Source organism: Carcharhinus amblyrhynchos, chromosome 12 (genome assembly GCF_965287045.1).
Source record: "Carcharhinus amblyrhynchos chromosome 12, sCarAmb.v2.hapA, whole genome shotgun sequence".
Lineage (NCBI taxonomy): Eukaryota > Metazoa > Chordata > Chondrichthyes > Carcharhiniformes > Carcharhinidae > Carcharhinus > Carcharhinus amblyrhynchos.
The window spans coordinates 21,539,288-21,567,266 of NC_137335.1; the positions used below are offsets into that span (position 1 = coordinate 21,539,288).

Below are 27,979 nucleotides of genomic sequence, written 5' to 3' on the forward strand. Positions count from 1 at the left end.
CCTCTTGGGGGGAGTGATCATTGTATGGTGGAGTTTCTGGTGCAGATGGAGGAAGAGAAAGTGGGTTCCCAGACACGCGTCCTTTGTTTGAACAGAGGGGAGTACGGTAGGATGAGAGAAGAATTGGCGACTGTGGACTGGGGGAGCGCGTTGGAAGGTAGGTCTGCTGAGGAGCAGTGGAGGATCTTTAAGGAGATCTTTCTTGGTGCTCAGCGGAAATTTATTTCAATGGTCAAAAAGGACCGTAGGAGGAGAGGTAATAAGCCGTGGATAACGAAGGAGGTGAAGGAAAGTGTTAAATTAAAAGCGGAGGCGTTTAGAGTAGCTAAGAGTAGTGGGCGAGAAGAGGATTGGGAGAGGTTTAAATGTCAACAAAGATTGACAAAGAAGTTGATAAAGGAGGGTAGGAGAAACTATGAAGCTGAGCTAGCGCTTAATATAAAAAAGGATAGCAAGAGTTTTTATAAACATATAAAAAGGAAGAGGCTGGCTAGGGTGAACGTTGGTCCCTTAAGAGGATGAGAAGGGGGACTTAGTGGTAGGGGATGGGGATATGGCGGAGGTCTTGAATAACTTTTTTGTTTCGGTCTTCACGGAGGAGGACGTGAATAATTTGCCGGATGTTAGAGATGGAAAGGTGGTAGGACTGGAGGGTCTCGATGACATTACTGTTACTAGAGAGGTGGTGCTCGACAGACTGGAGGGGCTGATTGTGGACAAGTCCCCAGGACCGGATGGAATGCATCCGAGGGTCCTGGAAGAAATGGCGGAGGTGATTGTGGATGCCTTGGTGGTTATTTTCCAGATGTCGCTGGATTCCAGGGAAGTGCCATAAGATTGGAAAACGGCTAATGTTACGCCGTTGTTTAAGAAGGGTGCCAGGCAAAAGGCGGGGAATTATAGGCCTGTTAGTTTAACGTCTGTTGTAGGTAAAATGTTAGAATCCGTCATCAAGGAGGAAATAGCGAGGTATCTTGAGGGGAACTGCTTGATAGAGCAGATGCAGCACAGTTTCCTTAAAGGGAAGTCGTGTCTGACAAACTTACTGGAGTTCTATGAGGATGTGTCTAGGGCGGTGGATAGAGGAGAGCCGGTGGATGTGGTCTTTCTGGATTTTCAGAAGGCGTTTGACAAGGTACCTCACAAGAGGTTATTACAGAAGGTCGGGGGCATGGAGTTGGGGGTAGGGTGTTAGCGTGGATAGAGGACTGGTTGTCAAATAGGAGGCAGAGAGTGGGGGTCAATGGGTGCTATTCGGATTGGCGGATGGTGACTAGTGGAGTGCCCCAGGGGTCGGTGCTGGGGCCTCAGCTATTTACCATTTATATAGATGATCTGGAGGAGGGAACGGAGTGCAGGGTGTCGGAATTTGCTGATGACACCAAAATTGGTGGAAAGGCAAATTGTGCGGAGGGTGGGGAGAGTCTACAGAAGGATCTAGATAGGCTGGGCGAATGGGCCAGGAAATGGCAAATGGAATTTACTGTTGGCAAGTGCGAGGTGGTCCACTTTGGTAGGAATAATGGTAGGAAGGATTATTACTTACGTGGAGAAAAACTGCAGCAGGCGACGGTGCAGAGGGACTTCGGGGTCCTTGTGCATGAGTCGCAAAAACCCAGCTTGCAGGTGCAGCAGGTGGTCAGGAAGGCTAATGGGATGCTGGCCTTCATTGCGAGGGGGATTGAATATAAAAGTAGGGAGGTCTTGCTGCAGCTGTATAGGGCGTTGGTGAGGCCGCAGCTGGAGTACTGTGTGCAGTTTTGGGCGCCGTACTTACGCAAGGATATTTTAGCCTTGGAGGGAGTGCAGAGGAGGTTTACTAGGCTAATGCCGGAGTTGAGGGGGTCGAGCTATGAGGAGAGGCTGAATAGATTAGGCTTATACTCGTTAGAGTTTAGAAGAATGAGGGGAGATCTCATTGAGACGTATAAGATGATGAATGGGATGGATAGGATAGCGGTGGAGAGACTCTTCCCGCTCAGAAAGGATAGTAGGACTAGGGGGCATAGCCTCAAGATAAAGGGGGGGCGGTTTAGAACAGAGTTGAGGAGGAACTTCTTCACTCAAAGGGTGGTGAATCTCTGGAATTCTCTGCCCGTTGAAGTGGTGGAGGCTGCCTCGCTAAATATTTTTAAGATGCGGGTTGATGGGTTTTTGATGAGAGAGGGGATTAAGGGTTATGGGGAGAGGGCGGGAATGTGGAACTGAGCCACGACAGATCAGCCATGATCTTATTGAATGGCGGGGCAGGCTCGAAGGGCTAGTTGGCCTACTCCTGCTCCTATTTCTTATGTTATGTTCTCATACTCACGGAAATGAGTCATACGTGCAAAAGTAGCTAACTGTTCCAGATACAAATTTCTAGAGGTTAAAGTTGTACAGATTCTCCGTTTTAATTCTGCTAAAATCAATGTAGGCAGAAAGGAATTCAAAGTACTGAAGATGATGAGTTGGATTTCACAATGACACTACACTGTATCATGAGTAGTGTCCTTGGGAGGCAAAGGCTGACTTTGGGCCTATGGTACACTACTGGAGCTTTGCCCCATGTTATGTCAGGTGTGTAGTAGACTAACTGATAAGGACTGATTGCGATGATTGGTTAATAGTTATCAATATAACATGCAACTACCAGGATGAGCTAGATGGATCTTGGGTCTTTTTTAAAAATGTAGAAATCCCTTTACTCCCAAGGTCCAATGAATTAGTGTGGGAGCAGATCTGTATTAAGGTAAAGGCTGGCATAGACCATCTTGGCCTGTTTCAATGTCAGTCTAGGTAAAAATGGCAGAGTAGACTTGCGTTCCTAAAAACACCCCTACTGTGGACAGATTATCAAGGGTGAGAAATTTCTGGCATTTGGTGGGATTCTAACTTTTGGAGAATGGAATTCTGCCCTTCTAGTTTTTTTCTGACCTCTGCCTTCCCTCAGCCTCCAACAAGATCAAAGGCAGGAGGAGAGAATCTCAGGAGTTCCAGAAAATCTCTGCCAATAGCCTTGGGGAAGTTGCTGCTCGTCCCACTGGGAGGGTGTGTTCTGTTGCTGCATGCTTGGTGGAGCCATGGGATTCAGCAAGTAGGTAATGCATGGAGCCTGAATCACAAAGGGTTTCGTATGCCCAGTGTAGGGGCAGCTGTGAATCTGTGTCTTTGAGAGTTCAGTGGGGTTATGGGGAGCACTGGAGTCCAAGACTTGTTGGGGAGGGGGGGGGGCAGCAGTTGACAGGGTGGTGGAGTCTTCAGGGGTTTGGTAGGCCCATGTTAGGGCAGCTGTGGAATCCGAGTCTCTGAGGGGAGAGAGAAGTTCAATGAGTCAGAGAGAACAGCGGGGCTCGGGGATTCATAGGGTGGTGGGGTGGGAAGCAGCAGAGTCTGAGGGGTTTGGTAGTCAAGGGGAGCACAGTTGGAAAAGAAGTTTGCTGAATGAGTGGGGGAAGGGGATTTGGGAAGCGGGGCGTATGCTGTGGGGGAAGTGAAGCTAATTACAATGCTTGTGCGTGTTCACCTTCATCCACTCTGATAGAGGCAGGAAAATAATTTGCAGGTGCCTGAAAATGGAGAATGCACTGGCAGCAGCAAATAGAATTCACACCAAACAATGGGATCTCTTTTCTCATCGGACCCATTCAATCTCATATCTACAAGGGAATCTCAGGATCTGCAAGACCAGCAGATGTCTAATCATTTGTAATTAGATTGCCAAACTTGTCGACTTATTAGCTTGCGGGTAAGACATGGTAACAATTGTACTGTAGTGACAAGATCGTCAGTTCTGGTGCTAAATATAAGGTCTGCAGGTAAGATGGGGAAAATGGTAAAGAGGGAAGGATAGCCTTAAAGATTAAGAACTAAATCACTTCAATAAGAGTATATAATGAGAGGTAATCAGACAATTCAGACTTAATGGGTAGAATTAAGATATAGAGAAGGATTTAAGATTGTCGCAGGATCCCTGATCATGACCGTGGAGTGTTGGATTGTATGCAGAGATGAGACACACGTGTAGCTAAGCAGAATGGTTTTAATGAGGGATTTTAAGGGTCATATAGATTGGGATAAGCAGACTAGCACATATCAGAAAGGTAGTGAATTTCTTAAGTGTGTTGGGGGATAGTTTCTTCTGACAACATGAATCAACAAGGTGGAAGGCCGTATCAGATTTAGCAATCAACCCAGATTTAGTTAACAGCCTAATGCATGTGCATCTAATAGCAGTCATAATACCATTTAATTTGACTTAGTGTTTGAAAGGGAGAAAGGAAAAACAGTTACTAAGATTCTACATTTAGATAAGGCTGACTTCAACAGGATGATACGGACATGGAACCAGGCAAACTTGTTAGTGGGTAAAACAACAGAAGAAAAGTGGGAACTGTTCATAAAATAATTTAAGGCGATTCCAAAAAAAATTAAGGTGATTCACAACCAATTTATACCTCTGAAGAACAATAGCAATGGCCAATTAAACAGCTGAGAGATGACATAAAACTCAAAAAAGCAAACAAATGCGCAAAAATACCAGTCTCTGACAACTGAGAAAGAAATGAAAGGCTAACCAAACATAGCAAGAGTTACAAAATAGGCAGTTTGAAAATAAACTTGCAAAGGATATCAAAATCAAGGCAAAACACTGTTACAATGAGATTATTAAAAAGGGTAGGTGTAAGCTTTGTGGTTCCCTTACAAACAGGTAACTGATTTTATCAATAAAACTAAGGAAATGGCAGACATGCTGAATAATTATTTTGCATCAGTATTTAAGGTAGACGAAGAGGCCAGCATGCTAGACATCAGGAGAAAATTATTATTGAATCAGGGATAAGGCCTCAATGAAATTAACATGTCAGATAACAGTAATGGAAAAATAATACTGCTTAAAGCAACAAATGCCCAGGACCTGCTGATTTCCATCCCAGGATTTTAAAAAAAAGGTGAGAACATTGTAGATGCTTTAACTATCATGTGCCAAGTGCCCTACCAAGAAGCCAGAGAGCTGGTAAGGGATCAAAACTGTATCTTATTGTTAATTTTATCAGGACATTTGAGAAAGCCAGGCTACTGGATTTGCCCCTACCCCCCACAACTCCCAGAAGGCCTCCCCCCTCCTCACAGACACTGGGAACCACCCCCCAATTCTCAGACATGTCCCTCTCCCTCCGGGGACCGTAATTACCTCACGTTCCTGGTGGGTTCCTTTCGCCTTTAATCTGGTTTTAAAAATTGGCTGTGAAGCTTGCCGACATTGGGGAATTCCTAATGTGGAGGGGAGGACAATATGGCAGGGAAGCCCGCTAATGGGATATTAATGTATTGAAATGGGGTTCCTAACCTTATTGGATGGGAACCTCATTTTGTCACTGGTGGGGTTTGGGAAAATTGGAAAATGAGATCTTACCGGCATGATTCTCATTTTCAAGCTCCCCTAGAATTTTGTGTCTGTGTCACTCTTTGTGCTCGGGGTGAAGACGGGTGCACAATCCCCCTTTACTTCATTTTATCAATCATTTGTTGCAGCCTGTGTTCTGAACGTACTCACACAAAGCTGTTGGGAGGTCATCTTGCAATTTTGACACAGCTGTCATGAAATTTTAGCCTGACAACCAATGAAACCCATGTACTGAAGAATACTGTTATTGACCATCACAGTTAATGTAATCTAAATGAAGAATATCACATGATATAATCTTTGAATTATTAGTGGCAGCGGTGACTCTAGTTAGCTGGAATATTGCACACAGTTCTGGGCGCCACACTGTAGGAAGAAAGTGAACGCATTGGAGAGAATGCAGAAGAGGTTTACAAAATGGTTCCAGGAATGAGGAACTGCAGTTATTAAGATATATTGGAAAAATTGGGTCTGTTCTCCTTGGAGAGGAGACGGCTAAGAGGAGATTTGGTAGAGCTGTTCAAAATCATGAGGGGGCTGGACAGAGTAGATAGGGAGAAACTGTCGCTTCTTGTAAAAGGGTCATGAACAAAAGGGCAGAGATTTAAAGTGATTTGCAAAAGAGACAAATGCGACGTAAGAAAAAAACTTTCATATAATGAGTGATTCGAGTCTGGAATGCGTTGTCTAGAAGTACGGCAGATTCAATCAAGGCATTCATGCATTAGATGATTATTTGAATAGAAAATATTCAAATAATATTTGAATATAGATATAGGGATACGAGGAATGGCAGGAGAATGTTCTCATTGGCAGGATCTTCCAGTGCTGCCAATGGTGAATCTCTGCCATGCATTTCCCTGCAGCATGGATGCACAGAACTGGAAACCCCATTGATAGCAGCAGGATCAGAAGATCCCATCACTTGACAATGGTGGGATCTTTCTGCGAGACATGCTGCAGGGATGTAGAAAATCCCACCCATTAATGCTAATTCAGAGGGCTGATGCAGACAAGATGGGCCTAATGGCCTTCTTCTGCTCCGTAACAATTCTATGATCTTGAAGTTTTAAAATGGCTGACAGACACAAGCAATGCCAATAAACCATTCAATGTCCGTCATGATCTATCTAATAATACTGCTTTGCAAATCATTCCCAGGAATCCCTTACTATACTTAACAGCAGGAAAATTATTCCTATTTGTAGTATGTCAAAGTAAATTGAGAAAGTATTTACCTGCCTGTGGGACTGAGATGTTGCCGTTAGCTCACGTCGAGGGACCAAAGTTCCTAATCGGCTGTTCAGGAAACGTGGACTACTAAATGATTTGTGTAGGCCATTGTCATCTAGCTTCAATTCTAGTAATAAAAAGTACAATGAAAATCTGCATTCCCTTCCCAGCTATAGTTAATGCAGACAATTCATTTAAAATTCTCTCACACTTTTAACAAGCAATTTCTCAGTCAATTCTCAATAAAACTTGTATCCACTTCTATCACTCTGAGATGGGTTAGTCAGAAGTCCATTGCAGTTATATTCAGGATAATTTGTACCTAAGTTACCTTATGGGACGCTGGCTTGGCATCTAATCCAATATAACTTTCCAATGACTTCAATAGAAAATAATATTGGGCTGGCTGTAAAACGAGCCAACTCAAGCAGCATTTCTTAACTGGGGAGAGATTGGGTTCAAAGGCACCTAGGTAGTCTTGTTCATAAGTCATTGAAAGCTATCATGTAGGTGCAGCAAACAATTTGGAAGGCAAATGACACGTTTAGCCTTTATTGCAAGAGTATTTGCATACAGGAGTGAAGAAATCTTGCTGCAATTGTACAAAGCCTCGGTGAGATTTCACCTGGAGTATTGTGTAAGTTTTGGTCTTCTTACCTAAAGATGGATACAATTGCCACGAAGGAAGTGCAATGAAGGTTCACCGGACTGAATCCTGGTCTGATAAGAAGAGATTGAGGAGACTGGACTTGTATTCTCTTAGATTTTAGAGGAATGAGAGGTGATCTCATTGAAATAAACAGAATTCTAACATGCAAATGTAGGAAGCCATGTTTCCCCTGGCTCAATTGGGACAAGGACAGATGGACTAGCCTCCGGGGGGTTTTACAGGTCCAATCACCTGCAAAGCCATCCGGGGAGAAGCGTAAAATTCTGCCCCATGGTTCAAACATCTATGCAGCTGGCTCTTTTCAGGCAGCTGCTGGAAATATCAACAACATCTCCCAATTTACAGTACACAGCTGTAAGAGGGAGCTGACTGAAGTTCTCTTTACAAAGGGAAACGTCTCAATCCCTCTTCCCTGACAAGGAGGTTGAGGCTTTGTATGAGTTGGAGGCTTCCCCATGGCACAATGTCACTGACTGCACGCACATGCACCTCAGGTGAAAGGAACCAGTCTTTTAATGTGCAGATGGTGTGCGAGCACAGGCAGTATTTCATGCAGTTGAATGGCTATTCTCCTGACAACAGTACAATTCCTTCATTCAGTAGTTGTCCTCTGATCCATCTGCATTTTTAAACCACCATGACAAGTCAAAGACTAGCTATTGGAGTGACAAGGATTATCCCTTTATAACATGGCTCATAAATCTGGTCTGGAATTCCTGCACAAGTGTTCAGCAGGCTTACAACAAGAGCCACAAAGAATATTACAGAATGTATCAACATCACTATCTTCAAGTAATGCTGCTTCCTCTGCCTGTGCTGCTCAGCAGGAATAATTTAGCATGGCCAATACACCTAACCTGTACATCTTGGGACACCAAGGAGCAACTTACCATGGCCAATTCACCTAACCTGCACTGTATGGAGAGGAAACCGGAACACCCAGAGCAAACCCACGCAGACACAGGAAGAATGTGCAAACTTCACACGGACAGTCACCCAAGCTTGGAATCGAACCTAAGTTCCTGGCACTGTGAGGCAGCAGTGCTAACCACTGTGCCACCCATCACTTTACTCCACCTCTGCCTCAATTCGTCTGCTACTGAAGTCTTTATCAGTGTCTTTGAAAGTTCTGGAAAACTATTTCAATTAACTCCCAGTTGGCCTCCCTTGCACTGTCATTATATACTTGGGTCATCCAAAACTCTGCTGCTCATGTCTTAACCCACCCTAAGTTCCATTCACCAGTTATCCTGTACTCACTGACTTGCACTTCCTCCCTGTTAAGCAATGCCAACGTTTTAAAATTATCTTCGTTGTTTGGAAATCACTTCATGGCCTCACCCCTCCTTATCTCTCAATTTTGCATCATCTTTACAACTCATCAGAATCGTCTCTAATTCTGGGCTCTTCAGCATCTCTGAATTTCATCGCTCCATCACTCTACCATTGATGGCCGTGTCTTCAGCTGGCCAGGTCCAAAGCTCTGGAATTCCATCCCTAAATCTCTTCACCTTGCTACTTTGTCCTCCTTTCAGACACTCCTTAAAACCTGCCTCTTTGAACAAGCTCTTCATCTGCCCTAATATCTCTTTATCTGGCTCACTGTCAAACTTGGTTATATAATGCTCCTGTCAAGCAGCTATTGCCATTATACCCTTTATTATGTGAAAGGGGCTTGAAAACACAATATGGTGCTGTTGTCAAATTATTCAAACAAAAGACAGCACCTTCAACAGTGTAGCACTGTCTGAGTACTTTGCACTGGAATTAACATAAACTAGCACGTGAAAGATCTCTGTAAGATAAAACCATTAAATTCCTGAGATTCCCTACCAGGATTTTTTTGAGTGGCCTCTTCCCAGGCAGGTTTTCTTTCCTTGCTCAGAATTGTGCTCAATATGGCTGTGGAAGGTCCCAACCCCTCTACAGTTTCCTAAAACAATAAGATTATTTGTTAAAAAATACACAGTTACAGTACAGTTTTAAGTTTAGCTATTAGTGTCAAAAATAGGCTGATATTAACACTGCACTGAAGTTACTGTGAAAATTCCCTAGTCACCACACTCCGGTGGTACAATTTGCCTGTGCAGAAGGATGATGTTTCAAATCTTTATAAATCAACAGCTCTCAGGTTTTGTGAAATGAATAACACTATGTTGACCACCTAAAGGTGATGACCTATGCAAGGATACAGTTCTGTAACCATCTGTAATAACTTGCTCAGATATCCAAGCTTCAAGTCTTAGCATTGACAAGGAGTGTTCTCATGTAATTTGACCAAGGGAACTAACATAGCGAGTTTACATTCAGTCTTCACCTACTCCCCTTGAGGATAACATGTTAGGAGCAGGATTGCTGCCTATGTCCAGGTACCTGTGGCTAATGGCAGAGCTTTAATGGCCTAACTGACATCAGCATGTTTACCACATAGCCATAGTTCAATGGTAATATTCCCATCCCAGAAAGTCATAAGAACATAAGGACATAAGAAATAGGAGCAGAAGTAGGCCATCTAGCCCTTCGAGCCTGCCCCGCCATGCAATAAGATCATGGCTGATCTGTCGTGGCTCAGTTCCACATTCCCGCCCTCTCCCCATAACCCTTAATCCCCTCTCTTATCAAAAACCCATCAACCCGCGTCTTAAAAATATTTAGCGAGGTAGCCTCCACCACTTCAACGGGCAGACAATTCCAGAGATTCACCACCCTTTGAGTGAAGAAGTTCCTCCTCAACTCCGTTCTAAACCGCCCCCCCTTTATCTTGAGGCTGTGCCCCCTAGTCCTACTATCCTTTCTGAGCGGGAAGAGTCTCTCCACCTCTATCCTATCCATCCCATTCATCATCTTATACGTCTCAATGAGGTCTCCCCGCATTCTTCTAAACTCTAATGAGTACAAGCCTAATTTATTCAGCCTCTCCTCATAGCTCAACCCCCTCAACTCCAGCATCAGCCTAGTAAACTTCCTCTGCACTCCCTCCAAGGCCAAAATATCCTTGCATAAGTACGGTGCCCAAAACTGCACACAGTACTCCAGCAACTTGAACACACAATTTAGGCGAATACTACTGTGTGATAACACGGAGGTGCTGCACTGTTGGAAATGCCATATTCAGATGAAATGTTGATCCTGTATGCGCTCTGCGATGAACAAAAAAATATTCAATGGCATCTTTTTCAAAGCACAGCAGTTCAGTTCCTGCAGTGTCCTGGTCAATATTTATTCTCTGACTTACACCAAAAGTATATTAACTGGTTACAGTAGTTCCAGAATCAGCTGTAAAGAAACAGTGTTTTAGTGCATAAAATAAAGCAAAACCACAAGTCTGTGGGGAACACAAACAGGTTCCAAGTGGGACAGTGCAATAATGGAACCACTCAGGGTATTGCTTTATACAGGGCTTGGTTTATGAATTCCACCTAGTGAGTTAATTACCAATCATCAGGGAGCTTGTATTCAACGAGTCCTACAGGGAGGTCAATCAGTGATTCCCTATGCAAGTTCTGGGGGTTATCACACCGATCATTCTGAAAGTTGAGAGAATAAAAAGCAAGAAATTATAGACACATCAGCCTAACAATGGTTGTGGAGAAATAAATTGTTGGAAACTATAATTAATTACGAAATGATTGAACACGAAAAAACTTTTGAGCTGATTAGAAAGAATTATAGATCCCTGTCTCTATACTTGCTAATATGCAACTTTGACTTTTTCTAGTTCTGATGGAAGGCCATCAAACTGAAATGCCAACTTGGTTTCTCTCCCCGCTGATGCTGCCTGACCAGCTGAGTACTTCCAGCACGTTCTGTTTTTTATTATGGATTTGTACAGGGCTATTCACATCTAATAAGCCTGATTGAATAACTATTTCACTAGGCAAGTACAGTAACCTATTGTTGGATTTATATGGATTTCCTGAAAGCTTACAGTTTGCCTTTTGGCCAAAAATCCTATTTTTCATACATTTTGTATACAAATTGGGGCTTACGTTTTGGTTGGAAAATATGAACGCTTTCTGCTTACCATTGCATCGCTGCCTCTTCCATAGGTTGACTCTCTCCCTCTCACCAACTGTCCTGCTTGCCGTTTTCCTGCCAGACTCTGTCTCTTGCTGCTACACTACCCAAGTCACTCTGTCTCTTGCCACTTTCCTGACAGACTCTCTGAGGTGGGATTTTCTGGCCATTCTCACCCCACTATCAGAAAATCCTGCCTGAGGTCAATGGACCTTTGCATGATCTGTGTCCCACCTGCTCTGATTCTCGTGGCAGGCTGGAAGGGAAAATTCCACCGCCTCTCTCTCTTGCCACTTCCTCACCAGAATCTCTCTGTCGTCGCTTTCCTACTGATTCTCTCGCATCTTTCTTACCAGACTCTCTTGCTGCTTCCCTTCTTTCCTAAGTGGCACAGATCAGGTCATGCATGCTGCATTGGCCCTGATGCTGAATGTGCAGATAATCTCTGAGACAGTGACATTATTAGCAGCACCACACTAGGATTGGGAGGCCAGCAAATCAAGTGCACAGTTACCATTAAAAGAGACAACATAGATGAGCTTAGCTAATACTGTGCAGACAGAGAGAGGACCTTCAGCGAGTCATTGAATCATAGAATCCCTGCAGTGCAGAAGGAGGCCATTCAGCCCATACGGTCTGAAACAACTCTCTGACAGGCCCTATCACACATTTGCCGTGGCCAAACCACCTAACCTGCACATCTTTGGAGTGTGGGAGGAAACTGGAGCACCTGGAAGAAAATCTGTGCAGACATGGGGAGAACGTGCATACTCCACAGAGACAGTCACCCAATGCTGAAATTGAACCTCGTTCCCTGGTGCTGTGAGGCAGCAGTGCTAACCACTATGCCGCCCCTAATCTTAAACCTTATGAATCTTAAAACCTTGCGGATATTTTGTAGTTTTGTAGCTCAAAGTGGAATATGGCAATTGAGTGCGGTTTTGTCCTTGTCGTACCCAGGAACACTGATTTCTGTAAGCCTAAAAATTTGGTTTCTAAAACTTGACTTTCACATGATTATAAATTGTAATCATTTAAGTCTGAGATCAACAGATTTTTATTTGTCAAGCGTCTTAATTGACATGGAGCCATAGGGCATAGAATTAGGATACAAATCAACCATGGTCTCATTAAACCGTGATATAAGCTGGATTAAAGATCTGTTTACATTGCTCCACATTGCTCCTTATCTGTTGTTAATGGTGTACACAAATTGGTTCTGGATGCAGAGTGTTTGTGTTTTGGTTGAACTAATCATTTAATTAAATCTTCTGGATTCAACTTGGAAAAAAAACTTGGATGTTTTCCACGCTTAACTCTGTTTCTATAATCTCCATTATCAAGGCTGTTAAAATTGTTACAATAGTCTTTTTCCAAACAACAGAAAATTTACGCCAAAAGGCTGGAGATATTGGGTGAATTAGACCTTTTTAAGACCTTTCAATAGATTTTCAAAGGGAAGGCAGGTAAATGGAGTTAACGTACAGATCAGCCCTGACCTTCCAGGATAGCAGAACAGGTGCATGGGACTGAATGGCCTATTCTTGTTCTTATGTTCTGATATATTAGATTCAGAAATGATACAGCTATCTATGTATTGCCCTCACCTGGCGGCTCGGTGGTACAGTGGTTAGCAACTGGTGCCCCACAGCACCAAGGATTCAGGTTTGATTCCTGGCTTGGGTCACTGTCTGTGTGGAGTTTGCACATTCTCCCTGCTCCGCATGGGCTTCCTCCAAGTGCTCCGGTTTCTTTCCATAGTCTGAAAGATGTCCTGAGTAGGTGCATTGGCCATGCTAAATTCTCCCTCAGTGTACCTGAATAGCCACCTGAATGTGGCAACTTTGGTATTTTCATAGTAACTTCACTGCATTGTTAATGTAAGCCTACTTGTGACGGATAATAATTAGACTTTAAGGATGTGGACAAACAGGAAGCCAACATTAGAAGAACCTCTCTAGATTATTCTTTGAGTCCCACAGGGATCAATTAATTTTTAGGAGCCTGTTCAGGTATACCCAGCTCTCACGCCAATACTTGGTACATGCAACATACTTACTGCACACGATTAGACCTACTCACCTGTCTGGAAAGCTCCTTTGCATAATCTTGCAGGAAATTCTGGTCATCATCTTCCAGTAGCTCCGGTGTATTGGACTGTACATACTCCACAAGAAATATTTTGGTCACCACACCACTCTCGCGGCCATCTCTAATAGTCAACAGAAAGTTTGCAGATGACGCAAAATTTAGAAAAGTATCATGCTGTGAGAAGGACCGTAACAGACAAACAGGCAAAATGGGCAGATGCAATTTGATACAACGAAGTGTGAAAGAATAGATTTTAATAGGAAGAATGAGGAAGAGTAACATAAACAAAATTGTACAATTTCAAAAAGGGTACAAGAACAGAGAGTTTGCAAATACGGATCTTACAATGTGACAGGGCAAGCTGAGAAAGGGTAGGGGTGGGATTTTCTGACTGTACTTGCCCCAAGGCTGGAAAATCCCACCCAAGGTCAACAGATCTTTGCATGGTCCTGTCCCATGCTTACAATTCCCATGGCGGGTGGGACACGAAAATTCCACCCTCAAGGTGCGTACAGGATCTTGGACTTTAAAAAAAGAGTGCATAATGAAGGAAGTTACACTGAGGGCGGAATCTTCCAGTCCTGGACTAAGTCCTGTGGTAGGGTGAGAAGTCAGAGGGACTCACTACCAAAAAAGTAGTGGATAAACCCACTGAATCATGCAATGTCTTGCTAATTAACTATGCATTACAAGGTTGACAGTTGACGTTGAATCTCGTGATGGGTGAACAACCTGGGTGTCATATTTAAAAGGCACCCAGACAGCCATTCACTCAATGTGCCAAGATCTTTGGACACCATGCTGTTCAAGCTCCAGCAGCCCAGATCAACAATGTCTTCTTGGAGACTCTCTTCTGGGATGCTGAGGAAAGGTGGGAGGTCCTCTTTTCAAGGGATAGTCACAGAAGACCACCCTATCTGACAACAGTAGTCTGGCAGCAGGCTGCCAGGGTGGTCAAGCACCTGTGCGTTTCAAAGCAGAGCTGCCCTACAGTGCAAGAAACAGATCAATGACCTTATCTGCTCCGTTAAGGCAAGTGAACCTTCCATTCACTTCAAACTCACATCAACGCTGTATTTCTGGTATTCTATCATGGGATGTCCATGGCTAGTTGCCCTTGAGAAGGTAGTGATGAGCTGCCTTATTGAGCTACAGCAGTCCACTGGGAGTAGATACATCCACAGTGCTGTTAGAGAGGATTTTGACCCAACAATAGTAGAGGGGCAGCCCCAAGTCATGATGGTACATGGCTTGGAGGGAAACCTGCAGGTGGTGGTGTTCCTATGAGCCTACTGCCATTGCCCATCGAGGAGGTGAAGGTGACTAGTTTGGAAGGCTCTACCAAAGAAGCCAGAGAGTTGTTACAGTGCATCCTGTAGATGGTACACAATTGCCATTGCTTTTGGTGGTGGAGGGAGTGAATGTTTAAAGTGGTGGATAGAGTGCCAATCAAATGGAGGAGGCACGTCAGGTGGACCACCTTCTTCCCCAACTCTTCCCAGAGAAATGGCCAATGGCTGAGACTGAACAGCAACTCTACACTTTGCTGGGATCTCGTGGTCATTGAGAGCCCTCTGGGCCAGACCTTCTGCCATGTTGCCTTCACCAAGCAGTGAGGAATAGCAAATGAGAAAGTTGTCATTTATTTTCCACATCTTTATTCGGGTTTACCGTTAGTTATTCAGTTGTGCTGATCTTGAACTCCACCAACCTGAACAGAGTTTTCCCCCGGCGACGTTTTGCATTTGGACATTGATAGCGTTGCCTAGATCGGAAGCTGGCTCTGTCCTAGGATTTCAAAGAGTCTCCACCTCCTTTCATCCTCCCCGTCACCCACCAACCCGCCTTAATGAAGTACTGCAGTCCATTTTGGGTGGTGATGATGTTAAGTCATCATTGACCCCCCTCCCATCACTGTTGACTGTCCCACGTCACCTTCACTCTTCTTTCAGTTACCAAGGAGCCACCCTCCGTCATCCTGGACTCTATGACTGTTAATCTGCACATCTTCCTTCCTAGCTTCACATACACCGGTCACAGTTCCAATGGCCATCACGTTCCTCCCCACTCCTGTGATCTGTGTCACCACTATTCTTGTCCCCTCAGTGACACCCCAGATGAGAACTATGCCTGTCACACCAGGAATCTGACCCCCCTAATCTTGCCACATCACACTTCCTCCTCTCGGAGTCAATTGTCCTCTCATATCACCAACAGTTCTCCTCGCAGGATCCCAACGTTCACTTGACCTACTCCTCCCTCTGAAGTAATCTAGCCCCATCCACCTCCCCCTAGCTCCCTCCCTTTTCATGCTTTCCTTTCCCCCACATCTCAACGGGACATCTTGTCAACCTCTCTTGTTCTCATTCGAACTCCCCCATCCTTCTTCTCCTCTGCATTCCCAGTTTGTGTCTTGCACCCACCACCTCCTGCCTTCATGTCTTTCGAATGCATCATTTCTGCAGCCAGTGGTGCAACCAGCTTCAAATCCAGGTGAGAGTTTTATAAATTCTCCCTCATTGGGTACATGTCATGAATGTGCGGTTGGGTTTCAAATTCCCTCTGGCAGGGGCTGAGATTGGACAGGGCGCACGATTCCAGTCTGTTGTGCTTTTAATGAACATGCATGAGATGCATGGTGGGTTCCTGCTGAGCTTCAGCGAAAGACACGACCTGGTATCAACCCGCCGTGAATGGTGGGAGAGGACAATCCTGACCTGTTTACCTGATGTGGGGAAACTGATATTTTGCTCGCCACCACATCAGCTGCCATGAATCCCACTGATGGCAGGGCAGGTGGAGGACAGGGTGAAATGTGGGAGTGATTTTGCTTTAAGACTTTATAACTGACTGGTAAAGACTCAATTGGAATTCCATCATGAGCACCATATTTTAGAGGGGTTATCAAAGCCTTGGAGAGGATTCCAAGGAGATTTACCAGAATATTCCCAGGAATGGGGGATTTCAGTTGCCTAAAGAAACTAGAGGAGCTGGAATTGTTCTCCTGAGAAAGAGCGGAAATGATTGAATCATAGAATCTTTACAGTGCAGAACCATTGAATCTGCACCGACAATAAACCCGCCCAGGTCCTATCCCTGTCACCCCATATTTTTACTCTGCTAATCCCCCTGGCACTAAAGGTCAATTTAGCATGGCAATCCACTTAACCTGCATAGCTTTGGAGTGTGGGAGGAAACTGGAGCACCTGTGGAAACCCATACAGACACAGGGAGAACATGCAAACTCCATACAGTCATCCAAGGCTGGAATTGAATCTGGGTCCCTGGCGCTGTGAGGCAACAGTGCTAACTAACCACTGTGCCACCATGCCGTGAGGAGATTTGATAAGTGTTCAAAATTTAGAATGGTTTTGAAATGGTAAACATGGAGAAACTGTTTCTACTGGCAGGAGGATAAGTAAACTGAGGAGAGAAATTGAAAATAATTGGCAAAAGAATGAGAAGGGAATAAAGAGAATAATTTTTAATGCAGTGAATTGTTATGACCTGGAATACACTGACTGAAAAGATGCTGGCTGCTGATTCATTTATATTTTTTAAAAAGGAAATTGGATGCATATTTCCAAAGCAGAAGTGTGAGGCTAAGGGGAAAGAGCAGGGGAGTTGAATTAATGGGATGGTCTTGCAAAGAGCCAGCACAGGCACAATGGGCCAAATGGCCTACTTTGTGTTGTATGATTCTTGGATTTTTCATTTTGACCAATAAAAAATTCTCAAATTTTTCATGCACAGACATTTGGGAGGTTTACCTAGAAATAGCCAAAGCTTTAATAGTCACTTTGCCTGCCTGCAATGTGAACGGTTTCTTGTACTTTAAGGTGGAGCTTTCCCCATAATTTGATTTCTTCCAGAATTGAGGTCTGCTGCCATTGGTTGTGTAGTATATATCCACATCAGGACTATCTGTCAAATAGAAAGGATAATTAAGGAGCTTGCTTTTGTTAGAAACAAATTCCCACAAGATATTTTGCATCTAATTAATGTCCACGTATGTGAAGCAAGTACAGGAGCTGGGATGGTACACTTTGGAGCAGGTTAAGGAGAGAGTTAACACTGATGTTCAAAATCTGAAGGGTTTCAACACAGTAAATCAGGAGAAACTGTTTTGATTGTCAGTAGCTGGAGAAAACAGATTTAAGATAATTGACAAACAAACCAAAGTGAGATGAGGAGAATTGTACTTACAAAGCAGGTTATTCTGATTGGGAATACACTGCCTGAAAAGGCTGTGGAAGGCCTTCATCGCGAGGGGGATTGAATATAAAAGTAGGGAGGTCTTGCTGCGGCTGTATAGGGCATTGGTGAGGCCGCAGCTGGAGTACTGTGTGCAGTTTTGGGCGCCGTACTTACGCAAGGATATTTTGGCCTTGGAGGGAGTGCAGAGGAGGTTTACTAGGCTGATGCCGGAGTTGAGGGGGTTGAGCTATGAGGAGAGGCTGAATAAATTAGGCTTGTACTCGTTAGAGTTTAGAAGAATGAGGGGAGATCTCATTGAGACGTATAAGATGATGAATGGGATGGATAGGATAGAGGTGGAGAGACTCTTCCTGCTCAGAAAGGACAGTAGGACTAGGGGGCACAGCCTCAAGATAAAGGGGGGGGCGGTTTAGAACGGAGTTGAGGAGGAACTTCTTCACTCAAAGGGTGGTGAATCTCTGGAATTCTCTACCCGTTGAAGTGGTGGAGGCTACCTCGCTAAATATTTTTAAGACGCGGGTTGATGGGTTTTTGATAAGAGAGGGGATTAAGGGTTATGGGGAGAGGGCGGGAATGTGGAACTGAGCCACGACAGATCAGCCATGATCTTATTGAATGGTGGGGCAGGCTCGAAGGGCTAGTTGGCCTACTCCTGCTCCTATTTCTTATGTTCTTATGTTCAAAGTCAACAGTCAAGTTTAACTATTGTTACAAGTAGGCGTACATTAATACCGCAATGTAGTCATTTTGAAAATCCTCTAGTTGCCACACTTGTGCCTGTTCAGGTACACTGAAGGAGAATTTAGCATGGCTAATCCACCCAACCAGCATGTCGTGGGAGGAAACTGGAGAACCCAGAGGAAACCCACACAGACATGGGGAGAACATGTAGATTCTACACTGTGACCCAAACCAGGAATCGAACCTGGGTCCCTTGCGCTGTGAGGATGCAGTGCTAACCACTGTGCGGGACTCAGCAACATTCAAAAGGGAATTGGATAAATTCTCTAAGAGGGAAAAAATTGCAGAGTTACAATGAAAGAGCAGGGGGGATGGCTTTTTCAAATGCTGGGACAGGAAACGTGAGCTGAATGCTTCCAACCGTGTTGTAAGGTTCTTTGATTGGTTGGAAGGGCAATGCATCTCCGAGTACAAACAAGTGGCAGACATGTCACCATGGAAACAATTCCCCTTCAACAATGGTAGAGTGTTTGGCCTGATAGAACAATAACTGCATCGTTACAGCTGGTATGTGTAACATGGTATAAAGTTTAAACAGCTCTACTGGTTTACCTTTCCTTGCAGGTGCTTATTTCACAGGATGTAATATTGCTCTATTCTGAGTCAGTCAACCTGCTGTTTCCTGAATAGAAAGTAGCATTTAAATGTATGCACATTGGCTGAAATTCAGCGATAGCTGAGAGAAACATTCTTGCCTCTGAATTAATATTTTCCGTGTGTGTCAACATGCTGCACACACAAACTTAATTTAAAAAAATCCAATCCACTTTACTTCAAATGGAACATAATCTGTTGAGTGATGAAGCTCTTGTTTTGAATGTAATTCTGTGTTCTGATTTTATAAGTACCATTCATTCTTTGGAGCCAGAAACCAGGCCTAAACGGACACATCATCTCATCTCCATCTATGGAATCCATCTCTTTCATTTTTCGTTGCAAAGTCAGGAAACGAAAACATGACTAGTACTATAAAATATTTTTTCATGACACCTATGGTTTTGTGGAGAGCACTCTTACACACAGTCAAAAAATTGTGAGTTCTTAGAATCTCAACAGTGCAGAAGGAAGCCATTCAGCCCATTGAGCCTGCACCAACAACAATCCCCACAAATCCATGTATTTACCGTGCTAATCCCCCTGACACTCAGGGGCAATTTAGCATGGCCAATCATCCTAACCCGCACATCTTTGGAGTGTGGGAGAAAACTGGAGCACCCGGAGGAAATCCAGGCAGACATGGTGACAATGTGCAAACTCTACACAGAATTTTATCAAGGTCAGAATTGAAGCTGGATTCCTGGCACTGTGAGGCAGCAATGTTAACCACTGTGACACCCATTATTCAAGTCATGTTCCAGAAACTTGAGCACACAATCCAATGCATTACTGGTTGAGTGCTGCATTGTCAGAGGTGCTGTCTTTCAGATGAAATGTTAAACTTGCCCTCTCAAGTAGGTGTAAAAGATCACATGGCACTTTTTCAAAGAACAGCAGCAGAGTTTTTCCGGCTAATGTTTATTCCTCAACCAACAACCCTAAAAAATGAATTAGCTGATCATCATCCATTTCGAAAATTCTGTGAGGGGATATCATGTTGTGGGCAAGGCCAGTATTTATCACCCATCCCTAATTGCCCTTGAACAGAATGGCTAGCTAGGCCAATTCAGAGGGCAGTTAATAGTCAACCACATTGCTGTGGATCTGGAGTCACGTATAGGACAGACTGGGTAAAGTGGCAGGTGAACAAGATGGGTTTTTACAGCAATCAATAATGGCTATCATGGCCACCATTACTGAGACCAGCTTTATATTCCAGATTTACGAACTGAATTTAAATTCCACCAGCTATCATGGTGAGCTTTGAACCCACACCCCCAGATTGCTATTCCAGTGATATTACCACAACATCCCCATCCCCAATCCTGCCTCTATTTCTGGGACACTGCTTTTGCAAATTAGTTACTATATTTATTTTCTCTATGACAACAAAGGTGAAAACTACTTCGCTGGCCATTAAGCACTTTAGCATTTCCTGACGTTATGAAAGACAAATAATTGCAAATTTGTCTTTATGTTTTGAAGGCAAGTCACTGTTGTTGGGTGAATAACTACAGCAGACTTTTTACATGGAACAAGTTCTCACATAATGGAAGGCCCTCCAATGGCAGGGCTCTTGATATGGCACTGAGATAACAAGTGAGGTTACATGCTCAATGCCAAGTGCTGATCCTGAAAACATGCCCTTTCAGCTAACAAACGAGAATGCTATCAATTCAGCAAAGCTGACATGACGACTTGAGAGATTTATTTGTTAAAAGCAAATTACTGTGGACGCTGGAATCTGAAACAAAAACAGAAAATCTCAGCAGATCTGACAGCATCTGTGAGAGAGAATAGAGCCAACATTTCGAATCTGGATGACCTTTACATCAGTTACAGTTAAAGGTTGCAAATGACAACCAAAAAGAGACACTACCATCTGATTTAATTCTGTTTTATGTTTTGATTCCTCTGCCAATGTTGGTGTATAATTGCTAGGGCAGATGGTATTTCAAACATAAAAGGTTTGCATTTAAACAGTGGCTTTCATGACCTCAGACCTTCCCACTCTACAGTCAACAGAATATATTTTTGAAGGGGAAGACTGCTGTAATGTATGAAAACAGGACAGCTAATTTATAGCTCAGAAGATCCCACAAAAAGTAGTATGATAATAAACAGATCATTTTAGCTTAAGTGCTAGTTGAGCAATAAATATTGACCAGGAGAACTCCCCTGCTTTTCTTCAGAACAGTGGCATGGGATCTTTTACATCCTAGTAGGTTTGAAGGGCCCTCAGTTTACCTCATCTGAATATTGGCACTTCAAGTAGTGCAACACTGAAATGTCAGCCCAGGTTTTGTGCTGACACTCCAGTGGTGTATCCTACTCCATAAGTGCGAACACACAATCCTGAGACTCAAGAGGTGAGAGTGTTACCACTTAGCCACAGATGACATCTTGTTTAATAAATATTCATCTTTACAATTTTTACAGATGCACCATAGAAAGCATTCTTTCCAGATGTATCACAGCTTGGTATGACTCCTGTTCTGACCAAGACTGCAAGAAACTACAAAGGGTTATGAATTTAGCCCTATCCATCACGCAAACCAGTCTCCATCCATTGACTCTATCTACATTTTCCGTTGCCTCGAAAAAACAGCCAGCATAATTAAGGACACCACACACCCCAGCCATATTCTCTTCCACCTTTTTCCGTCGGGAAAAAGATACAAAAGTCTGAGATCACATAACAAATAAATCAAGGACAGCTTCTTCCCTACTACCATCAGACTTCTGAATGAACCTACCATATATTAAGCGGATCTTTCTCTACACCCTAGCTATGACAGTATTATATTCTGCACCTTCTCCTTTCCTTCTTCCCTATATATTCTCTGTTTTGTAGGAAATACTACTTTTCACTGTATCCTAATACATGTCAATAACAAGTCAAATCAAATCAAAACAAAACACTTCGGGTAACTAATGAGCATCGTTAGGGGAACATGTGTGAACATGCAAGACATAAACTAAACTGTTGGCCTGCACAGATAATGCAACCATCACCAGCCATTAATCTTTGTCACCGATTGCAGTTTGCATTCAGAAATGGCATGAGGCTATAACAATTTACATTTATATTAGACAAGCAAGTACTGATAAAGCAGAACGAACACAGATTTTTTTAAAGGTAAACCATGTTTGACTAACCCTCCTAAGTTTTTTGATGAGGTAATAGAGAGGGTGGGTGAGGGTAGTGCAGCTGATATTTGATCGAGTACCACATGAGGCTTTTAACAAAAACCAAAGCTCATGGGGTCAAAGCCCAGATACAAAAAAAAGCTCAGGGATAGAAAATAGGGAGCTTCAACAAATGGTTGTTTTAGTGTCAGAGGAAGTTACACAGTGGAGTTCCCCAGTGGTCTGCATTCACACCACTGCTCTCTTTGATATACATTAATGATTGGATTGGCGTTACAAAGGATCATTTCAAAATTTGCAAATGACACAAAATATAGTAAAGAGTGCGGGCTGGTGGAACGTGACAGATGAAGTTCAATATGGGAGAAGGGTGAGCAGCTACATTTTGGTAAAAAGGTAAAAATGTCAAATGGCACCAAATGCCAAACTGCGCAACTTTAAAAGTGGCGCAAGAGGAGAGAGACCTGTGTGTGCTTTCGCCTAAATCTTTGGAGGTGCAAGGCAATACAAAAACCGACTAATAAAGTACTTTTACACCAGGAGAAGGTGAAGATAAAGATTTAATAGTCGCTTGCAAAGTGAAGTTGGATCAATATTTTAAAAATTAAACAAAATGCAAGGAGCTAGAGAAAGAATTGGGGAGAGAGATTAATTGGATTATTCAATGAAAGAGCGGACACAGGATTTACTGGCTAAGTGGCCTACTTCTCTGCTTTACTGTTCTTTAATGTGGTCAAATATTTGCAGGCACATCACAAAAACATAATTAGACAAAATTTGACACCAAGCCAAAGAAGGAGATATCAGGACCAATGACCAAAACACAGGTCAAATTTGTAAACCGGAATGTTACGGCTGTTCATGCCAGTGGGATTTTCCCAGCCCACTGCAGTGAACAGAGATTTGGCTGGGCACCAAATTCTCTGACTTCACTGTAGCAGGAGCATGGAGTGAATGCCCAATAAAATCGCACCCGATGTTTTTAAGGGAGGCCTTAAAAGATAAAAGAGAGGCAAAGAGATTAGCAAGGGAATTGCAGAGCTTAGGGCCCAGGCAGCTGAAAGCATAGCTATCAATGGTGGAATGTTGGGGACCTACAAGAGCCTATTGAGATCTATTGTGGAACTGCAGGAGCTTACAGTAGTGTCCTTTGCAGCTTGAGGCAAATATATTCCCTTGGTTAGATTACTGAACTTCCCCTCAACATTCACAATATTAGAGTCATCCTATACCCACTGTGGTCAAGTAATAAGCCGTTTTCTTACCTGATTTGATTCCGATAAGAGTGTCGGTATCAATTTCACTTTTGGGTTTGCCAGGGAGCGGAACCCTCAGTGGGATGATTTGTGGGACTGCAATGGAACCGGCCGTCATGCCTCCAAAGGGAAACCACCTACAGAATGAGACCAGAGACAACATTTGACAGGAGAGTGAACCTGCTGAACAGGAGTCAGTGACACAACTACAATTACTTCCAGTCAGAAAGGCAAGCTAAAGGGAACAAAGCCCGAGGAAAGGACAAGATCATATAGGAAGCTGTTAATCACAAACAAATCCTGTTGCTTTTTATTAATTTTCAGGATGCGAATACATCAACATTCATTGTCCATTCCTCATTGTCCTTTAGAAGGGGATGACAAGCCATATTCTTGACAACTGAGTGGCTTGCTAGAGCATAGTTAAAAGTCAACCTCATTCGTGTGTATGTGTGTCTGAACTCGATATAGTGCGGAACTACATTGGGGGTAAGAACAGCAGACTTTTTTCCGTTATAAACCAGATAGGTTTATACAACCTGGTAGTTCATTATCCTCATCATTAAGACTAGTTCTTTTTCCTCCAGATTTATTTAATTAACTGAATTTCACTACCTGCCCTGATGAGATTTAAACTCAAAACAAGAATTTGTGGTTGGGTCCCTAACATTTCCTGAATTGACCAATTACTGGCCAGAGGACATTCCTGCTTTCCATTTATCAGAATCATGGAATCGCTACACTGCAGAAGAAGGCTATTTAGCCCATCGAGTTCATGTCGACAAGATCTATCCCGTAAATCCACATATTTACCCTGCTAATCCCCCTGACTGTAAGGGGCATTTTAACTTGGGTAATCAAACAAACTCATGAGATATGGGCACTCAGGCCTCCAGCCTGCCATTGGAAGCAAAGGAGGAGATTCCTTTTGTCTTGAGGCAACCATTCAGCAATTTTAAAAATTTTCAAACAAAGTAATGGTCATGGAGTTTGGGTGGCCTGTGACCTGTCTAGCGGCGGAGGGCCACAAAGTCTACCTTGGCCAACCCTCCATCACTGGGGAAATTTTTTAAAAGTATATTTATTTATTCGTGTCACAAGTAGGCTTACATTAACACTGCAATAAAATTACTGTGAAAATCCCACAGTCGCCACACTCTGGCGCCTGCTTGGGTACACTGGGAGAATTTAGCATGGCCAACACACCTAAACCAGTACGTCTTTCAGGCTGTGGGAGGAAACCGGAGCACGTGGAGGAAACCACGCAGACACGGGGAGAACATGCAAATGCTGCACGGGTAGTCACCTGAGCCAGGAATCGAACCCAGGTTCCTGATGCTGTGAGGCAGCAGTGTTAACAACTGTGCCACCGTGTCGCCTCCTAGGGGAGGCTACAACCAGGCAACTGAGCTATTCCTGATGATGCAGAGTGGGGTTGGGGTGGGAGTGGGGGCAGGGGCGGGGTAAGTCGACAGGAAAATTCCTATTGGTCTCTGATACCTGGCCTCTTCCATAGAAAATAGAGGGTAGGCCATTCATAAGAACATGAGAAATAGGAGCAGGAATAGGCCATCCGGCCCTTCGAGCCTGCCCCACCATTCAATAAGATCATGGCTGATCTGTCGTGGCTCAGTTCCACATTCCCGCCCTCTCCCCATAACCCTTAATCCCCTCTCTTATCAAAAACCCATCAACCCGCGTCTTAAAAATATTTAGCGAGGTAGCCTCCACCACTTCAACGGGCAGAGAATTCCAGAGATTCACCACCCTTTGAGTGAAGAAGTTCCTCCTCAACTCCATTCTAAACCACCCCCCGCTTTATCTTGAGGCTGTGCCCCCTAGTCCTACTGTCCTTTCTGAGCGGGAAGTCTCTCCACCTCTATCCTATCCATCCCATTCATCATCTTATATGTCTCAATGAGATCTCCCCTCATTCTTCTAAACTCTAACGAGTACAAGCCTAGTTTATTCAGCCTCTCCTCATAGCTGTACCCCCTCAACTCCGGTATCAGCCTAGTAAACCTCCTCTGCACTCCCTCCAAGGCCAAAATATCCATTTTGGCCCCTCGAGCCTGCTCTACCATTCATTTTGATCATTTTCTGCTCATCAAATTCAATATCCTGATACCCCCCGCCCCCGATTTGGGGGTTACCTCCTCTCTTGCTTACCTCAACCAGCTACCTGCCACTTGTGAGCAGGGGAACCCTTCTGTCCCCAAACTTACCTAAAGGAAAATGGCCCAGGGGCAGGAGGGTGCCACAATGCTGGCACTGCACTTCCAGCCTGCCTCTGGCTCATGAACCCAGGCCTCTGGGTTACTATCCCAATAACAAAACCATTACAACACCGGTCCCATATTAATAATCAATAACTCCATGATTATTAATTGATTATATCTTTGATATTTTATAAGCCTGACCCACTCACTCCCAGCTCTCCCTGCTGCTCCAGCTGCTCAGCCCAAACACCACAGCTCCGCTGCCAATAGCAACCACACCGCCCTCCGGCAACATCTCCGATTGGCTACCTGCTGTTGCCAGGTAACCGCCGGGGACCAATCAGAGCGACGCATCCGGCAACGTTAGCAACGGCGTGCCTCGCGACGACGCATGCGCAATCAGCGTTTGACCCCCCCGCCCCCCCAGTGGGGAGAAAGTTGTGTGAAGGGAGGGCGGGGACTCCCTCTCCTGGTCAGGGAGAGACGGCAGGGCGGGGAACTCCCTCTCCTGGTCAGGGAGAGACGGCAGGGCGGGGAACTCCCTCCTCTGGTCAGGGAGAGACGGCAGGGTGGGGAACTCCCTCTCCTGGTCAGGGAGAGACGGCAGGGTGGGGACCTCCCTCCTCTGGTCAGGGAGAGACGGCAGGGCGGGGACCTCCCTCCTCTGGTCAGGGAGAGACGGCAGGGCGGGGAACTCCCTCTCCTGGTCAGGGAGAGACGGCAGGGTGGGGAACTCCCTCTCCTGGTCAGGGAGAGACGGCAGGGTGGGGAACTCCCTCTCCTGGTCAGGGAGAGACGGCAGGGCGGGGAACTCCCTCTCCTGGTCAGGGAGAGACGGCAGGGCGGGGAACTCCCTCCTCTGGTCAGGGAGAGACGGCAGGGTGGGGAACTCCCTCTCCTGGTCAGGGAGAGACGGCAGGGTGGGGACCTCCCTCCTCTGGTCAGGGAGAGACGGCAGGGCGGGGACCTCCCTCCTCTGGTCAGGGAGAGACGGCAGGGTGGGGAACTCCCTCCTCTGGTCAGGGAGAGACGGCAGGGCGGGGAACTCCCTCCTCTGGTCAGGGAGAGACGGCAGGGTGGGGACCTCCCTCCTCTGGTCAGGGAGAGACGGCAGGGCGGGGACTCCCTCTCCTGGTCAGGGAGAGACGGCAGGGTGGGGACCTCCCTCTCCTGGTCAGGGAGAGACGGCAGGGTGGGGACCTCCCTCCTCTGGTCAGGGAGAGACGGCAGGGCGGGGACCTCCCTCTCCTGGTCAGGGAGAGACGGCAGGGTGGGGACCTCCCTCTCCTGGTCAGGGAGAGACGGCAGGGCGGGGACTCCCTCTCCTGGTCAGGGAGAGACGGCAGGGTGGGGACCTCCCTCCTCTGGTCAGGGAGAGACGGCAGGGCGGGGACTCCCTCTCCTGGTCAGGGAGAGACGGCAGGGTGGGGACCTCCCTCCTCTGGTCAGGGAGAGATGGTAGGGTGGGGGACTCCCTCCTCTGTTCAGGGAGAGATGATGGGGGTGAGGGGGAACCCCTCCCTCTCCTCCCCAAGACCTGACTGGCTTTTGTCACGAGCAATTCTGTTTAGTTTTGTCCAAGGCTTAGACTTAATTCTGTTCTTTCCCAAACCTATGCACAGGATATCACGGCAGAGATCAAGAATATGCAGGATGCCTGAGATTCAGAGCTAACCAGTCTTCCACACCAACCTGCTGAAGCACAGTGCCCCATCCTCAAAGTTTCCCACACACACTGCAACATTTATTGTAGCTGCTGAGGTCACAGCAATTGGTCTACTTATTCTCCACCCTTGAACCTCCTCTAGTCAAAGTGCTGACTCTTGCTGAGGATGCCAGCTGCCCTCCAGCACTTTGAACAGGAGATGGTAGTTTCTCATATTAGCCCACTGATTGATCACAGTTAAGATATAGCTGAGTTCCTTCCCTTTCTCTCCTGATATCCATCAAAAGCAAGTGGATGAGTATCAATGGAATTGTGTCACTTTTTCCTTTCTGTCACTAGAAAGATTTGTTTCCATCTCTTTGCACAACCCCAAGATATCTCAATTTCATAGCCAATTAATTACCCTTCAAGAGTTATCACTGCTGTTGTGAGAAGTAGTGTAATTTTTAAGGCTGCAAGAGCTAACAGTACAATCAGCAGTGATGGACGAGTTCAGCAGCATACAGAAAGGGGGAGGCACATGACAGACAGTTAACTAGGTTACACGAAACAGATAACCGCAGTGATGAGATTAAGCGCAAAATGGGAGTTGAGAGAGTGTTAATTGAAGGAATGACACAATACAAGCCATTTACAGTGTTTAAAGTTAACAAGGTTAACAGCCAAATAAGGGGGAATAACACAATACAAGCCATCACAATGTTTGAAAAACAGTATAAAATGTGCTCAAATCTA

General features: G+C 44.8%; 1 protein-coding gene across 1 annotated transcript in view; it reads right to left on the minus strand.

Moving 5' to 3' along the window:
• The window catches only part of dzank1 (double zinc ribbon and ankyrin repeat domains 1), an 86,456-nt gene extending 60,631 nt beyond the window's left edge, over positions 1-25,825 (minus strand). The window contains exons 1-6 of the mRNA XM_080200201.1: positions 25,788-25,825; positions 23,369-23,496; positions 17,168-17,321; positions 13,389-13,518; positions 9,123-9,222; positions 6,625-6,746 (exon numbers count right to left, since the gene is read on the minus strand). Of these exons, the coding sequence (XP_080056327.1) occupies positions 6,625-6,746; positions 9,123-9,222; positions 13,389-13,518; positions 17,168-17,321; positions 23,369-23,477 (615 nt within the window). The 5' untranslated portion in view covers positions 23,478-23,496; positions 25,788-25,825. The remainder of the gene's footprint in view (positions 1-6,624; positions 6,747-9,122; positions 9,223-13,388; positions 13,519-17,167; positions 17,322-23,368; positions 23,497-25,787) is intronic.
• Positions 25,826-27,979: the final 2,154 nt, after the last annotated feature.